The sequence below is a fragment of the Canis lupus genome, chromosome 11 (assembly GCF_003254725.2).
Source record: "Canis lupus dingo isolate Sandy chromosome 11, ASM325472v2, whole genome shotgun sequence".
Taxonomy (NCBI): Eukaryota; Metazoa; Chordata; class Mammalia; order Carnivora; family Canidae; genus Canis; species Canis lupus.
This window is the reverse complement of record NC_064253.1, coordinates 8,563,966-8,582,103: the sequence shown is the minus strand read 5'-3', so window position 1 is coordinate 8,582,103 and position 18,138 is coordinate 8,563,966. Positions and strand designations below refer to the sequence as shown.

General features: G+C 40.1%; 1 protein-coding gene across 4 annotated transcripts in view; it reads left to right on the top strand.

Moving 5' to 3' along the window:
• Nucleotides 1-11,831: 11,831 nt before the first annotated feature.
• The window catches only part of DTWD2 (DTW domain containing 2), a 114,609-nt gene continuing 108,302 nt past the window's right edge, over nucleotides 11,832-18,138 (top strand). For 3 of the 4 annotated variants that reach the window (XR_007413895.1, XR_007413896.1, XM_035697063.2), the window contains exon 1: nucleotides 15,000-15,150. Coding sequence is in view for 2 of the 4 variants with exons in the window: in XM_035697063.2 (XP_035552956.2) it covers nucleotides 15,047-15,150 (104 nt within the window). In the remaining 2 variants the exon portion in view is untranslated. Of the gene's footprint in view, nucleotides 12,107-14,999; nucleotides 15,151-18,138 lie in introns of those variants that run through there. The other variant, XM_025446699.3, reaches the window with a different exon arrangement.

The following is an 18,138-nucleotide window of genomic DNA, read 5'->3' as shown; positions in this document are numbered from 1 at the left end:
TCTTTTCGTAGGGCCTCCCCAACCATCTTCTTTGCACTTTGCTTTTCTCTCATGTTCTCTCTACTTTCCACCCTCTTTTACCAGTGCTTTATTTAGCATTACAAATAATAATTTTCTTGGATACTATATTAATCTTCTTTTTTTATATTAATATTCTTATATTAAACATTTTTAGTTAATAATCTTCTCTATCATTCTTCCTGATAGATAGTTGCAGAGGTAAACTCATGTAACACAGTTCTAGGTCAGTAGGGGAGGGAGGAAGGAAGGGAAGAAATGGTTCTTCCTACCGCTACTAAAAATGCTTTGGGATGCTATGTATATAATCAAGGGTGATAATTAAATATATAGGGCCCAACCGTCCATTCAGAATGGGTGCAAATAGCAGGGCTGGATCAGGGTTCCAGATGCCTCCTGCTGTGCTAAGTTGACCTCTTTGGTTGCTAGACCAAGAGTAGAGAATGTGGGCCTCCAGGAGGCAACTACCATGGATATGGCTGTATCTATGCATATTGGCTGATCACCAGGTCTGCACTCAGTGGTACCATGATCTAACCCCTTCAAATCTTTCCTTCTCTCATGTCAACAATCACTTTGAAGTCAAAGGCAAATAACCTGTCTTTATCAGTGAGAAGAGAGTGATGGATTTTGTTAGGTTTTTCAAAATTTCATTAAGTTGGTTTTGGCACACAAATGTTTTATAGTTTTATGTAACCATTTAACATTTATGCTTTTGTTGCATTGCCTTTACGCTTATAAGGACCTCCTTTATATAGATATTAGCTCAGTAGTCAGCTGACTTTTCTCTTAGTTATTAAGGATGATATATATATTTTTAAGGATGATATATTTATTTTATTATTATTATTATATTTTTAAAGATTTTATTTATTTGTTTGAGAGAGTGAGCAAGAGAGAGTGAGCATGACTAGGAGAGGAGGCAGAAGGAGAAGCAGACTCCTTACTGGGCAGGGAGCCTGACGTGGGGTTTGATCCTAAGATCCCAGGGATCATGACCTGAGCCAAAGGCAGATGCTTAACCAATTGAGGCACCCATGGCCCCCAATGATATAATTTTTAAATTCAACTCTTATTTGCTATCTTTTAGTAGCAATTAGTTTTTGATGTCCTATGTAGCTTTTATCTGCTTTTCCAGTCTTTCTCAACATCACTATTTGAATAAGGTGATTTTCCCTTTGATTCCAGTTGCATTCTTTATCATGTTTTAGGTTCTTTTATATACTGTAAGAATTATAAGAGTTCAGGAATTATCCATTTTGTTCCATTAATTGGTCTCAATTATCATAGTTTCACATGGGTTACTATAAAAAAAATGCCCCCCCCAGGAATTGTACAACATGACAGTACAATTGAATTTTACCTGAGCCTGGGCTCCCGGAAGAGAGCCAAGGTTAAGAAATTTCCCACCCTCTTGTGTTCCACAAGAGGCTTGCTTCCAAGAAGCACCTTTCCCAAATACCTTAGGTAAGACTACAGATGCCTCCTTTCTTTACTTACGACAAGGCCACATACAGTCCTCCAAATTCCCATTCATAAATGATTAACTGAACTGTTTTGTCCTATCCATCAATGGGAACAAAATGCTTGCTCTTCAAACTTTGGTTAAGATGCTTTCCTGCCTCCAGGCTTCTAAACTTTGATTTATCCTCAGTCCAAAGCCAGTATACAACCCCTCCCTAACTGCCTCTTCCAAGACTAGGCTGGCCTCAGAGTAAAAATAATTTTCCAATCCCACTCTTACTATTCTACCTCACACTGCCCCATTCTAACCTTGTTTATTCCTTGTATAAAAAAACAAATTCTTTTTACTCTTGAGACTCTGGCAGAGCTGATGGTAATAGAGTTCTTGTATTGCAGTCATTTCTTTCCCTCCGTGAGAAACAAGCCTTTCAGTAACATCTCTCCTTACTAAATCTCCATTTGCTTTTTATTTGAAAGGTCTTGCTCATGACCTTTTAGTACCAAATTTTTCTTCCCTATTCTTACATACTTCTAAGGAAAAAATTATTTTGTTAAATCTGTTCCCCTTCGATTTAAGCTTTTAAAAAAATTTATTTAAATTCAATTAATTAGGAGCACCTGGGTGGCTCAGTGGTTGAGCGTTTGCCTTTGGCTCAGGTCATTATTCTGGTGTCCTGGGGTGGAGACCCACATTGGGCTCCCTGCAGGGAGCCTACTTCTATCTCTGCCTATGTCTCTGCCTCTCTCTCTGTCTCTGATGAATAAATAAAATCTTTAAAAATAATGATAAATTCAATTAATTAACATATAATGTAGTATTGGTTTCAGAGGTAGATGCCAGTGATTCATCAGTGTTATATAACACCCAGTGCTCATCACATCATGTGCCCTCCTTAATGCTCATCACTCAGTTGCTCCATTTCCCACCCCCTCCCTGCCAGCGACTCTCAGTTTGTTTCCTATAATTAAGAATGTCTTATAGTTTGTTTCTCTCTCTGATTTCATCTTGTCTTCATTTTTCCTCTCTTCCCCTATTTTGTTTCTTAAATTCCACATATGAGTGAGATTCTATGAAATTGCATTTCTCTGATTGACTTATTTTGCTTAGCATAATATCCTCTATTTCCATCCACGTCGTTGCAAATGGCAAGATTTCTTTTTCTTTTCTTTTCTTTCTTTCTTTCTTTCTTTTTTTCTTTTTGATGGCTAAGTACTTAAAACCAACCAACCAACCAACCAACCAACCAACCAACAAACCAACCAAAAAAGCAGAAACAGATCCAAGAATACAGAGAACAAGCTGATGGTTGCCAGAAGGGAGGGAGGTGGGGGAATTGGGCAAAATAGGGGAAGAGGAGTGGAAAGTACTTACAGGCTTCCAGTTACACAATGAATAAGTTATGGGACTGAAAGTCAGCATAGAGAATATAGGCAATAGTATTGGAATAGTGACATATGGTGACAGATGGGAGCTACGCTTGCAGTGAGCATAGTGTCATGGTATAGACTTATTAAATCACAATGTTTGACACCTGAAGTTAATGTAATATTGTGTGTCAACTACATTTCAAAAAATTATTGAGGTATAATTGATATACAACTACTACATCCATTTAAAGAAAACAGTTTGATGAGGGATGCCTGGGTGGCTCAGTGGTTTAGCACCTGCCTTCAGCCCAGGGCATGATCCTGGAGTCTCAGGATGGAGTCCCACATCAGGCTCCCCACATGGAGCCTGCTTTCCCTCTGCCTGTGTCTCTGCCTCTCTCTCTCTCTGTGTGTCTCTCATGAATAAACAAATAAAATCTTTAAAAAATAATAAGTTGATGAGAATTGACTTGTGTACAACCTCTATTTAACTTCCACTCCAATCAATACATAGAACATTCCTATCATCCCTAAAAGTTTCCTTGAGCCAGTTTGTATACAACCCTTCTTCTGCCCTTGGCTTCATGCAAGCACTGGTGAGGATTTTTTGTCATTATAGATTCATTTGAATTTTCTATAAATAGAATCATACTAAGCATCATGATTTTTAGATTCAAACATGTTGTTACACGTGTTCGTAGTTCATTCTTGTTTTTCTCCATTGTTGTTTTCTATTCTTCCATTAGTATGGGTATACCATGTTTTGTTTCTTTGTTGGTTTATTGATAGATATTCATGTTTTCCCTCCAGTTTTTGGATATTGTGAATAAAGCTACTGTGAACATTTAAATAAACATTTTTGTGTGGACATACATATTCATTTCTTCTGGGGAGGAGTAAAAACGTTAGCTCCGAAGGCAAGTATATATTTAACTTTTGAGAGAGGGAGAATGTGTGTGCACGTTTGTGAGTGGGAGGGGGTGGACAGGGAGAGAGGGACAGAAGCAGACTCTCTGGTGGCAACTGTGTAGTGAGTCCAATGCAAAACTCAGTCCCCAGAGCCTGTGATCATGACCCCAGCTGAAACCAAGAGCCAAGGGCCAACACTCAACTCACTGAGTCAACCAGGTGCTCCTATCATTTTATATTTTTACCAAGTCATGATCCCAGAGTCCTGGGATCTAGTCCTGCATTGGGCTCCCTGCAGGGAGCCAGCCTACTTCTCCCTCTGTCCTATGTCTCTGCCTCTCTCTCTGTCTCTCATGAATAAATAATAAGATCTTTTAAAAAAAATTGTAAAGCTGGTACAGGAAGTTCCTTTATGTCTAGCACCCACTTCCTCTATTGTTAACACCTTACATTATTATGGTATATTTGTCACAATTCATAAGCCAGTATTAATACATTTTTAATGTATTAAATTTTATTTAGATTTCTTTTGTTTTTACCTGATGTCCTTCTTCTGTTCCAGGATCCCATCCAGGACCTTATACGTCTGCAACCATGTGTCTTTTGGCTCCTCTAGCTGTGAGAGTTTCTCAGACCTTTTTTCGGTTTTTGGGTATTTTTTTTTTTTTTTTTTTTGTTTTGTTTTAATCACCTTGATAGTTTTAAGAAATATTGGTCAGGTCTTTTGTAGTAAGTGCCTTGACTTGGAATTTGTTTGATTTTTTTTCAAATTAGATTGGAGTTAGGGTTTTGGGAAAGGAAGAACTCAGAGAACAATTGCCATTTTCACTATAGCGTCTCTCATCATGACTTATCACTGTTTCATGTTGACCTTGATCATCTCACTGAGGGAACATTTGTTAAATTTCACCACTGCAAAGTTACTCTCCCCTCAGTCCCTTTCCAAACTATTCTTTTTCAGGAAGTTACTATGCACAGATTATACTTAAGGAGTGGGGAGTTATGTTGACATAAATTATTACATATCTACATAAATTATTTGGGGTTCTTCTGCATGGGAGATTTGTCTCCTCTTCCCCATTTTATTTATTTACTGGCTATTTATTTATATCTACATGAACTCATAGATTTTTATTTATATGTTGGGTTATTTATTTTGTGGCTCACATTGTTCTAGTTTTGGCCACTTGGTACTCTTTCAGTTGGCTCCTGTGTCCCTTTTTTACATATTCATTGTGTATGTTTAAAAATTATTTTTATCACTTCCTTATTTTCCGGCACTCTAAAATGCCGTGTAGGTTCATTTTGTATATTTTCAGTCATAGTCCTAGAATTTTCCATTTCTCCAGGGATCCCTGGTTCCTTTTATTACCTGAATAGCATTAGAAAGCAAGAGTTGGGTGTAGGTGTGCTTAGTGCTATGGGGATATGTTGCTCCTGAGTCCTGTCAGCTGACAGAACAAGGAAATATGTGCGTTGTACTGTACATATACGTATCTACACATTTTTCTCTGTGTCTGTCATCTGTACCCATCTTAAGCCAAATCTGAATTTATACTGATGTCTCCAATTCTGATCTATTACCATATGTATCATTCACACCTCCACCTCTTCTTACCTGTAAACTTACATATTAAAATTTCTTTCCAAAGATTCCCTTTCTATAAACCTTAGTGGCTTTAATGATATACTTTTTTTAATCCTCAGAAACCTTAATTTCTTCTGGAAACTAAGTAGTAATTGTGAGCTATCTGTTGTACCAGCATTCTTTAGATGTGCAAATTTATGAATATATTTCATACTTTTTAGAGGATATGCCTTTTTTCTCTTTTTTAAACAATTTAAATTTAATTAATTAACATATGGTATATTATTAGTTTCAGAGGTAGAGTTCAGTGATTCATCAGTCCTATATAGTACCCAGTACCCATTATACTATGTGCCCTCTTTAATGTCCTTCACCCAGTTACCCCATCATCCCAGGATATGCCTTTTTCAATTTTCTTCTTTTTTAAACAAGATTTTATTTATTTATTTATGAGAGACGCAGAGAGAGAGGCAGAGACATAGGTAGAGGTAGAAGCTGACTCCCTGCGGGAGCCTGATGCAGGACCCATTCTGTGACCCCAGGATCACAACCTGAGCCAAAGGCAGATGCTCAACCACTGAGTCACCCAAGCGTCTTCTTTTTCAATTTTCTAACGTAGCAGTAACACAACCAAATATATTTTAGTTTCTCTAATAAGAAGCTAAATGTAGATAAACCTATGCTTGGTATTTAATATTTCAGTATTTTATCTTATTTGGAAATGATCTAGAAATTTAATTGTAAGCAGAAAGCATTAGAGGTCTCTGGAAAAAGATAAGACATAGCTTTCTTGACATAAGAAGAGTCATTTTAGGCTCCCTGCCATCTTGTGATCTGAGCCTGACCAACACTACTGGCCCAAAGCACCTTTCTTGCAGAACTTCCTGGAATAGGTAGAAATTGCATAAGAATAGACTTCAGCACTCTGAAATAATTTTAAGGGAACAAAAGAATGCAAGAAGAAACAGCCAGTATTAGGCCAGGAGATAGCCTAATCATATCAGGAACAATAAATCAGTGGTAAAACTTCCAGAGCTGGTTCAGAGGTAAAGATCTCCCTGAAGCTCATTCCTGAGCTATCTTTGCAGGATTTAAACTCCTTTGAGCACCTGATCTGGTCCACCAGATCCTGGACCAACTCAAGGCAGAGAATTGATGGTGTTGAGCTTTGTGGGCCCTCGTGACTTCAATCCAACTCCAGTTTTATGCTGAATTCCCCCCATTGCTCAAGCCCCTTCACGAATATGTATGCAACCTTACCTTAAAATTTTCCCAGTTGTGCTATTCTGGGAGACACTGCTACCTTGGAAAATAACCCTAATGTCCTCCTTCACTTATAAGATCGTTCCTTTCCCTATTCTTTGGTTTGGTTGTATGTTTTGGCTCAGAAAGGGGAACCCAGTTCTGGGTAACATAATGACTCTCCAGAGTTTAATTTAACTTAGCCAAACTCTAAGGTTTTAAGTTACCAAAAAGATTTGGGGGAAACTATTTAAGAACAAACAAGAAGACAACAAATATTACTGAAAACTTCATTTATAAGCTTTGATCTTGCTTTCATCTATTTAATTCACTTGTTCTTAACAATCATTTTTAGATTACCTATAAAATTTTATTAAACATTAGACAAAATCAGCCATTATCCCAAGTTATTATTTTTTTGGTTGACAGATCTTTTAGGACTTTAAAGGAGCTTATTTTGCTAGTAAACTGAGGTGGAATAAAAGCTTTATATTTAATGCTGATAACTTTAAAGATACATCTCTTTTAATTAAACCATCAACCTTAAACTAGCTTTCATAGTGAATATTTTCCTGCATCACTTGAATACAAACTGTATTTGAATTAGTTTCTATTATATTTCTGATAATTTTTATGAATACTAATTTATATAATCTCTTGTTTAAACCAATCAACCAATTAAACAGAATTCTTTCACAATGAATTTTGACAGTACCATCCAGAGGTAAAAAAATTTCACACATCTGCTGTCACCAACTAGATGCCAACACCTGACCTTTAACTGCCCACCGGCTTTCACTCAATAACCCTTGTCCCACATTATTCCTTAAATTCTTCTTTCTGGCTCATCCCCCCCACCCCACCCCCCATTCATCCCTTAACTCAGGGCAAATGGAAAGCAAAATTGCCCCTCCTAGCAATAGCGACTGTCCTGACAAGACCTCCAGCCAGATCAGGCCACCCAGACCAGTTTGAACTAAACCCCTGACCTTGCCTACAAAGGTAGACCTTGAAGTGACCTCTAGATTGACTTATGATTGCCTTTCGCTAATTATAATGAGATAAAGGAGGAGCACAAGCCTCATTTACATAATACACAGTATGTCCCACAGTACATTTCCTTAAGGTGCATGTGTGACTTAATGCTTGCCTCTGCATAGGATGACAAAGCTTCTCCATCTAAATATTCATCCTAACCCCAAATAAAAAGAACCCATCCACCTTTACTCCGAGAGGCTTTGGAAGTTATTCTCCGTGCTGCCTAAAGTTTTATTTGTGTGACAACTCAACCTGCGGTGCGGTTTCTGACTCACCAAGGAGCAAACTCATGGTGGTTTGGTTACACTACCACACATATATAGACACATATGAACGTACAGATGCAAACAGAGACCTTACAGCTTTTGTTTGACATTTAAAGCCAGGAAATAAAATAGGTACAAAATTCACTAGTTATAAAAGAAGTTGGCCCCAAATTACTTTCTCTTGTAGACAGAATAAGTTAACTTTACTTGTCTGGATATATAAAACTTTTTAAATTTAATATGTGTGGAGAAGATTTTTAAGATTAGTATTTGTCTCTGGAATTAATCTTGAGGAGGCTGTGCTAGAGTTTGGGCACAAGAGCCCTTTTAGTAGTTTTTATTTTAAAAAGGCCTTTTTTTCCTTTTGCCCCCTACTGTTTCAGACAGTTGGGGGCTATGTTTATATTTCAAAGATATGACAAGATTTATAACTTAAAGAGACAGGGAAAGAAGGGTGAGTTCCTCCAAGAAGGGCTTTGCTTTCCTAAGGCAAATAATTTAACAGTCTTTGAGATAACAGATGTTTTGCAATTGGAAAAAGGAATGGGTTAATTGTGAATTGCTTTTAGAACTGACTTTTGCTTTGCAAAAGATTTGTAAGATAAGGACAGTTACTCTCAATTCCTCAAAAAATTAGATTGTAATTTAAATAACATAAGTTGATCCACCTATCCAAGTACATTATCTTCAATTTGCTTCCTTTCCTCTGGATATAAAGTTGTAATTTTAAGTATTTCTGGCAGTACTGAGTAACTCTCCTTTGGTGCAAGAGGGGTCCCCAAAGAGGGTCCTAACTTCCCAAGATTCAGGGTCACTTGCAAAGAAAGCCAGAAGGAACTGATAACCTGTATATCCTAAGCAGACAAAAAGCCAAGCCCTTTCATGTAAAATAAGACAATCACTATCCCTGGAAAGAAAAAGATCAATCAATAACCAATTGGTCTGGATTTGGATGGGAAGAGACAATTTGAAATTTTATATTCCTCTTTAGATTGGACACTATAGACAGAAATTCAGAGGAACAGATTCTGGTAAGAATTTTCATCTTTCACTGCCTTCTGCCAGTTTTTCCAGGATCCTCTCTTTAGGCTCTGCTTTTGTCTCTTTCTCTCTGTCTGTGTCTCTCATGAATAAATAAATTAAATCTTAAAAAAAAAGTTCACTTCAGACCCCAATGCTGCCCCCAAATTTGTTCAATAACAAGTAAATTCAAACATATAATTGTCTTTATTAATTAATTCATGAATCATGCAGCACCTTTCCTGCAGGTAGAAGGGAACTCCAAAGGGCTGCAAAGAAGGAAAGGTTCTTAAAGGCAGGACAAAGAAATCATAAACATAAAAAAAGGGTTATTTCAGGGGAAGTCATCTTCATTTGGGGAACTTTTATGTGAATTGGGGGATAGAGAAGGTCCATGTGACAGATTACTTACTTCGTTGGTTCTGATCAGAAAATTCCTGACTGGCCAGGGAAGACTACATTTCTGGGGAAGGCTATAACAGTCCCCTAATACTGTTAGGTATTAAGTAAGCCCCAAATTGGTGACTTGGCCTAAGTGACACCATTTTGGGCCTGTGGTTTTCTTTTTAACACTATGGAAGATGGGGCTGGGGAGATTCGAATCATATCAGAGACTCAACTTGCCATTACTGGCTCAGAAGTTCAGAACATGGCACTTGGGCATATGGATTGTGTTGAGTGAAAGGCACTTGAAAGACAGCAAATACAAGAAAAACACTCATCTTCCTTCTTTTTCTTAAAAGGAGATGAGATTCCTATATGAAAGATGTTCTCTTTATGCCAGAAGGCAAACACATTCTGATCTTCAAGGATAGGAAGTTTAGATCAAGAGAATTCTATACAAGTCATCCTTGTTAAAATAATTCTGATCTTGCTTCAGCCTGCCCACATAGTTGAGTCACTTTCCCACAGTTGTCTCCCTTTGTTCAACCTAAAGTAAAAGCAAGTTGGTTTCAGCAACTTCTTTGAGTCTTGATCCCTTATGAAGGCTCCTAGGGCATGAAAATCTTTTAAATAAATTTTTTATGTGGGGCGCCTGGGTAGCCCAGTTGGTTAAGTGTATGCCTTTGGCTCAGGTCATGATCCCAGAGTCCTGAGATTGAGCCTTTTGTAAGGTTCCCTGCTCAGTGGGGAGTCTACTTCTCCTTCTTCCTCTGCCCCTCCCTGTGCCCAGGCTCTCTGGGAGAATGGATTTATAGAGAAGCAAGGATAGAGCAAGAGACCACTATGTGTCTATGGCAATAATCTGTGCAAGAGATGATGGGGGCTTGAACCAGGGCAAAAGTAGAAGAGATAAATGGATTGGATTTTGGATGCTTTGAAGTGTACTACCAGTTATCTGATTAGGGGGGTTAAAGGGAAAGCCAAATATAAGTAGACTGTCAGGACTGATATGCCCTCACATACCTCACAATTGGGAGGAACTTTAAATGGCTTAAGAGAAAATTTCATGTCTTGAAACTAGAGAAAAGTGTCTAAAGGTTGCCACATGAGAATTTAGTTTTGGCAGTTAAAGAATGGGTTCTCTATCCTAAATCTGCAGCCAATATTTCTTTATTTTCCAATTCACCTGTCTTTCTACAGTCTCTGGGTTTTCATTATTTCCCAATTTCAGCTGGCCTATGTCTCAGTTCTTTCTCCCATTCTACATTCATCACCAGGTGGGATACTAAAAAAAAAAAAAAAAAAGAGAGAGACAGTTACTGTTGCCAGGGAAAAGAATGAAGAATAGTTAAAAACAATAGCCCTGTATTCTATTCATCAGCTTGGTTTTAAGAGGACTGAAGACCTCTACATACTGAAATAAGCACGTTATTTTAAGAAACAGAATATTGCTCTATTACTCTTAGTAGTGAAGACACTTTGTTTTATATTTAATCCTTCCTGGGTCTGGAATCAAATAATTATGATTTCAAGACTTAGATAAATGATGAAAGTCAAGTTACATTTTTTTAAAATGCTGAACACTGGTACAAATAACATACTATATTAATAAGTGAAAAGCATCAGTGCCCATTCTCAGCAAGTACTATCTCTTCTTTCATTCTAAGGTGGAGTTCATTTTGGCTCAAAACACTGCAGGTTAGATTGCTGTTATCCAGGAGCTGTAAATACTTGTGTAACGTAATTATCTTTCTTTTCTTTCTTCTTTTCTTTTCTTTTCTTTTCTTTTCTTTTCTTTTTTTTCTTTTCTTTCCTTTCTTTCTTTCTTTCTTTCTTTCTTTCTTTCTTTCTTTCTTTCTTTCTTTCTTTTCTCTCTCTCTTTCTTTCTTTCTCTGTTTGGATGGCTTTTTTTTCCTTACCCACAAAAAAAGCCCTCTGATTGCTTCCTGATCTTACAGGCTTCACATAACTTAAAAACCTCATTCAACAAACATTTGGTGTCCAGTGTAAGACAGCATGCTTGATGCCAGCCAAGGGAGGACTACCAAGGCGTACAAGAGACAGGATGCAGCTCCCTCTCTTTCTACTTAAGAATCTGTGTGAAATGCACCAGCCGAGCATCCACTTGGCAGTTGGCACTGCCTGTCCTGCGTTGGCCCTTGGACATCAAGTACCTCGCTGCTGCAACTGCGGCATGCGCTCAACCGGTTTAATTCTCAAAGTCCTATCCTAAGGTGGAAAATGCAGAATTCCATTTAATTTTCACTTGTAAAGGGGAGACGCTAAGGAAGGCACATTGGAGTTTGCCGCCTGAGGTGCCTGCTGAAGGGTTTCCGTCCTCCGGGGCCCGAAAGGCTGACCTACTCCAGCACCTGCTCCCCGGGGCAACCCACACTGGCCTCCCCGCTCGAGGTCTACCCGCCCGCTGAGCACCGACCAATAGGCGCGCCCCGATTCCGCGGCGGGGCGGGGCCTCGAGCCTGGGCTTCGGGGACCCGCCCCCCGTACGTGGCCTGCGTGCGTGACGCCGGGCGGCGCGAGGCGGTTTCCGCAGCGTGTGGCGCCCCCCGGCGGCAGCGAGGACTCCGCGTGACGGCGGCACGGGCGCGCCTGCGATGGAGCCGCAGACACCGGCGGGAACAGCCGGGGACCCCGTCGCTCGGCCGCCTGAGGACGAGGGGCGGCGGGAGGGCCGCACAGCGCCGGCGGAGGCTTCCCTGGGCGCCGCGGCGGACGGCGCCTGTGCCGACGCGCTGTGGGAGCTGCCGGTGGAGCCCGCCCAGCGGAGGCCCCAGTGCAGCCGCTGCAGGTGACCGCGGGGCGGGGCGGGGCGGGGCGGGGCGGGGCCGGGTGGGGGGCGGGGACCTGGCCCGGCGGCGGCCTCGGGAGGAGGCTGCAGCGCCCGCGTCCGGGGAGGCGGCGGCTCCGGCTCCGGCTCCGCCCCGCCCCGCCCCGCCCCGCCCCGGGGAGCGCCGCCTCCGGGGCCGCCGCCGGTGACCTTGGGGTCGCTCTGGAAAATTGCGGGGACAGCCCTTTAGTAAGAAGCCGTTTATCCAGGTTCAGGAGTAGTTAGCCTCACTTCCTGCAAGACACTGAGCCTGTCGTGGGATGAGCCCACTCGAGTTCGCGGTCAAGAAAGTTTAGGAGTCAGAAAAGTAAGGGGTAATGACCATCTTTAAAGTAGCTAACACTGCTCGAGTGACATAGTCCTCTCACAGTAAAAAAAGGTAAAAAATAATTAGAAATCAGGGGCGCCTGGGGGCTCAGCCGGTGAAGCGCCTGCCTTCGGCTCAGGTCAGGATCTCAGGGTCCTGGGATCGAGTCCTGCATCCGGCTCCCCTCCGGGAGCCTGTTTCTCCCTCTGCCTCTCCCCCTGCTTGTGCGCGCTCTCTCTCTCTCTCTCTCTGATTGATAGATAAATGAATAAATAAGTAGTCTTTAAAAAAAAATTAGGGACGCCTGGGTAGCTCAGTAGTTGAGCTTCTGCCTTCGTCTCAGGTACCGGGCCACCTGCTCAGCCAGGAACCGGCTTCTCCTTCTGCCACTCTCCCTGTTTGTGCTCTTTCTCTCTGTCAAATGAATACATAAAATCTTAAAAAAAAAAAAAAATTAGAGAACAGCGACAGTCAAAATGACTTTTGAATTCTGAGTTCACTTGGAAGTATTTATTGAGCATCTGTATCGTTCCAGGCATCTGTATTGTGCTAGGTCGTGAGAATGCGGGCATCAATAAAACACACCGCCTCTGCCCTCGTTGGGACGCTTACAGTCTGATGAAGACACAGTGTATTAAGCAGGCAACAGCAGCTAACATTGAAGGCTCACAGTATGCCCAGTTGTTACAGTACCTTTCAGGATTGGTCATTGTGCTGCTGCTCTTCAGGGTGCTAGTGTATTTCAGGGTGGTGAGGATTGCTTCCCCTTGCCTGTTTACAGCTCATGCTGTTTAGATATACAGTTCTCTCTACCCTGTGGTTGTTCAGGATCATTTTGTTTGATTGCTGAAGGTCTTCATCTATCACCTATCTCTCTTCAGGCTGCAATTTTAACCCTTAGATGGTGTCTCTGCTTCCTCACCAGGGAATAGCTCTGCGGTGTGTCATCATGCCCTACACTGCCCTGACATGGCTCTTCTCAAAGTCAACCCCCTGAGATGAAATCCAGTGGATCCTTTTCTGTTCACTTTAAAAAAAATATTCTATTTATTTATTCATGAGAGACAAGAGAAAGGCAGAGACATAGGCAGAGGGAGAAGCAGGCCCCCCTCAGGAAGCCTGATGTGGGACTTGGTCCCAAGACCCTGGGATCACGACCTGAGCCAAAGGCAGATGCTCAACCACTCAGCCACCCAGGTGCCCCTGTTTACTTTTTACTAGACCTGTTGGCAGCAGTCTGCAATTAGATACTGACTTCTTGAAACGTCGTGTGTCTCTGGCTTCCCTGTGTTTTGTTTTATTTTATTTTATTTTATTTTATTTTATTTTATTTTATTTTATTTTACTTTATTTTATTTATTTTTATTTTTTATTTTTTTAAAAAGACTTATTTATTTATTCATGACAGACATAGAGAAAGAGAGAGAGGCAGAGACGCAGGCAGAGGGAGAAGCAGGCTCCATGCCGGGAGCCTGACGTGGGACTCGATCCCAGGACTCCAGAATCGCGCCCTGGGCCAAAGGCAGGTGCCAAACTGCTGCGCCACCCAGGGATTCCCCTTCCCTGTGGTTTATCTGACTTGTCTGTCCTAGTCTTCTTTGCTTGTTTCACTCAAACTCTAAATGCTGGGCTTCCTCAGCTCCTGATTCTGGATTCTCTTCTCTTCTCACCCCCCTCATTTTTCACAGGTGATCTTCCCAGTTTTCATGGGTAAATTATCACCTCTACCCCAGTACTTCTAGCCCAGTCATTTGCCCTGAGCCCCAGACCTATGCATTCATTTAACCAGTGTTTATTGAAGGCTTTGGTGATTCTTGGTTATACAGTGGAATTTGTGCCCTTATGGGATGTTCAGTCTGTTACTGGATACAGATATAAACCAGCAACCAACTGTGTAGTTACAGAATGAAAAACAAAAACAACAAACTAACTAGCAATGAAGCAAAGGAATGGGATTCTGTGACAGAAATAGGAAGCTGTCAGGAAATATTTCTGAGGAGATAATTGAAATATATATACTGAGAGTTGAAAGATGAGAAGGATCCAGTCAGGAGAAACGCATTCTGAGAAGGAGAGAAGGACAGACTGGTTTAATGTCTTTACTTGACTACTTGGAGTATCTGACCTTGGACATTTTGACCTTTTCCCAGGATTGGTTTGTAAGAGCTCAGAGGAAGAGATCTTGAGTGTAAGGATCTTTTTATATTGTATTATTGAGAGTAGACACTCAATACAGATAGACTTTGGAGGAGAATGAATAATATGTGTTTAGTAGGAACTGTGTATAATTTTTTCTTAAAAGATTTTATTTTTTTTTTTTTTAATTTTTTAATTTATTTATGATAGTCACAGAGAGAGAGAGAGAGAGAGAGGCAGAGACACAGGCAGAGGGAGAAGCAGGCTCCATGCACCGGGAGCCCGACATGGGATTCGATCCCGGGTCTCCAGGATCGCGCCCTGGGCCAAAGGCAGGCGCCAAACCGCTGCGCCACCCAGGGATCCCCTTAAAAGATTTTATTTATTTATTCATGAGGGACACAGAGAGAGGCAGAGACATAGGCAGAGGGAGAAGCAGGCTCCCTGCAGGAAGCCTGATGTGGGACTCATCCCAGATCCCGGGATCACAATCTGAGCCAAAGGTAGATGCTCAACCACTGACCCATCCAGATGCCCGGGACTGCATAGTTGAACAGAAAGGGTATGTGAATACAGTTTATTTAAACAAGTTCCCTAAAAGTGTTAGGAGAACCACTTAACAATGATGCAAAGGTATCTCAATAGGATGCTGATAGAAAAGTATTTCAAGTATAAATGCAAGGCTAAATTATCATGCCAGCTTTATCATGTAGTTTTTAGTCTATTCAGAATTGCTCATTATAAATGCTGTATATAGTTTTTTATAAAGAAGATTAGTCTCCTACATTTAGCGAAGATTTATAGTTTTTCTAATCCACTGCCCTACCCCCTAATAGACTTTATTTTTTAAAGAAGTCTTAGATTCACAGCAAAATTTCATGGAAGGAGCAGAGATCTCCTATACATCCTCTGCCCCCACCTCTAGGTAACTTCGCCCATTATCAGCATCCCCTGCCAGGGGGGTACATTTGCTAAATTGGATGAATGTCATTGTAACTCAATGTCTGTAGTTTTACATTAGGGTTTACCCCTGGTGTTGTATATATTTTGATTTTGGACAACTTTATAATAACACTTTATAATATCCACTATTATGGTATAATACAGAGTATTTTTATTGCCCTAAAAGTTCTTTTTGCCTTTTCATTCCTCCTTAAAGCGTAAGGCTTTAACCTAATCTGCCTTTTTTTTTGTTTTTTTTAAGATTTTATTTATTTATTCATGAGAGACACAGAGAGAGAGGCAGAGACACAGGCAGAGGGAGAAGCAGGCTCATACAGGGATCCCCATGTGGAACTGGATCCTGGGATCACACCCTAGGCCAAAGGCAGGCACTAAACCGCTGAGCCACCCAGGGATCCCCCAATCTGTTTTTTAAAAAATAAAAATGATGTGGATATTAGCTTGTTTTCAGTTACATTTAGTTAATATTTTAGGATTATGATTCATTCCAACAATTCTGCATTTTGCTTTTTCTAGTGAAATTTTACACCTTTTAAAAACTCTTCTCTGCCTTGGCATAGTATGTATTTTGCTTGTTTTAATTGGTTAGATTACAGTTCTAGAAATCAGAGAATACTTAGGTGTTGTTAGTGAAATATGACTAATTGATGGCTCTTTATATTTTATTTCATTAAGCTCTTGGAATTTTACTGCCCTGGGTGAACTTACCTACATTTATGCTTATAATAGTTTTTAAAACTAAAATGCATTTTTAAAAAAAGATTTTATTTATTTATTAATGAGAGAGAGAGAGAGAGAAGCAGAGACACAGGCAGAGGGAGAAGCAGGCCCCCTGCAAGGAGCCTGACATGGGACTCGATCCCGGGGACTCCGGGATCAGGTCTTGGGCCTAAGGCAGGTGCTTAAACTGCTGAGCCACCCAGGGAGCCCCTGAAATGCATTCTTATATTTGGGTGACCAGCAAATATCAATTATTTGGCCATTTACTTAAAACAGTATTCCTTTCTCTAAACATGTAACTGTCATAGCCTAGGGAGTTCCAAAAATTGGTTTTATTCAGCCAGTCCAAACAGTTTAACTTTAGAGCAGAAGCTTGCTAGTTGGAAGTATAAGATCTCTTCAACATGAACAGGATATTTAAAAAAAATCCCAAACTGGTTTGTTATTGCTAGATACATATTTTATTAGAAGTGTGTTCCTGTTGAGTAAACAGAATGTACAGGTGTACAGAGTATAGAAAAGAGTGTGTTTAGAGAGCTTGTTGGAAAGGAAGGAGAGGAGATAGCTATAGAGGTTAGTGGTGGTTGCATTGGGAAGGGCCAGGTAATCTGTGTTAGGGAGGTTAAGAAGAATTCAGCCAAATGTATTAGAATCCACCAAACTAAGCCCTGGAGTATTTTTAATATTTGAATGGTTGTCACAAGTGTGATTTCATCAGGTGACTTTTAGCTATAATAATTTCTATTTTATTAAAAAACACAGACTGATTTGTGATATAGTGATAAAAGTCTTGACTGAGAAGAGTTCGAGCCTCATTCTAGTAAAGAAATGAGACATCTTAATTATACTTTTATATCTTCTATAATTACTGCCATGAGCCTGAGGATAAGAGTTAGAAATCACTGACAAATCATTGATCCTTAGAATAATGGAATAATGTCAGACCACCCAGTATTTTTTAATTGAGGAAGGGAAACAGCAAGGGCTTGCACACCTACAAGGCCTAGGTATTTTATATGCAAGATTTTATTTTTCATGACAACAATTTTAGTGTTGGTTTTGTTGTTAGCTTTTATTTTTTATTTAAAAAATTTTTAAGAAGTTTTTTTGTTTAATCTCTATACCTCATGTGGGATTTGAAATCTCTATACCTCATGTGGGATTTGAACTCATGACCCAGAGATTAAGAGTCACACATTCCTCTGACTGAGCCAGCCAGGTGCCCCTATGGTTAAGTATGAAATTATGGAGTAGGTGCAACACCCAAAAAAAAAAAAAACAAAAAAAACCAAAACCCAAATAATCAGATTAAAATGGGCAGAAGACCTAAATAGATATTTTTCCACAGAAGACATATGAATGGCCAACACACACATGAAAAGATGATCAAACCACTCATCAGGGAAATGCAAATCAAAAACCACAATGAAAGATACCACTTTATACCTTTCAGAAGGGGTAAAATTAAATTAAAAAGTTGCAAAATAGCAAGTATCAGTAAGGATGTGGAGAAAAGGAAACCCTGGTGCACTGCTGGTGGGAATGTAAATTTGTGCAGAAACTGGAAAACATGATGGAGGTTCCTCAAAAAATTAAAAACATAAATACCATCTGATCCAGTAATTCTATAACTGGATTCTTATGCAAAGGAAGTGAAAACCCTAATTTGAAAATATATATGCACCTCGTATCTGTTGCAGCATTATCTACAGTAGCCAAGTATGGAAACAACCAAAGGGTCTGTCAATTGAGAAAGGGATAAAGGATATATGGTGTGTGTACACATACATATGGTATGTATAGTGGAATAGAGAATCTTATATAGATTATATCTTATACAGATATAAGATATAGATAATCTTATATC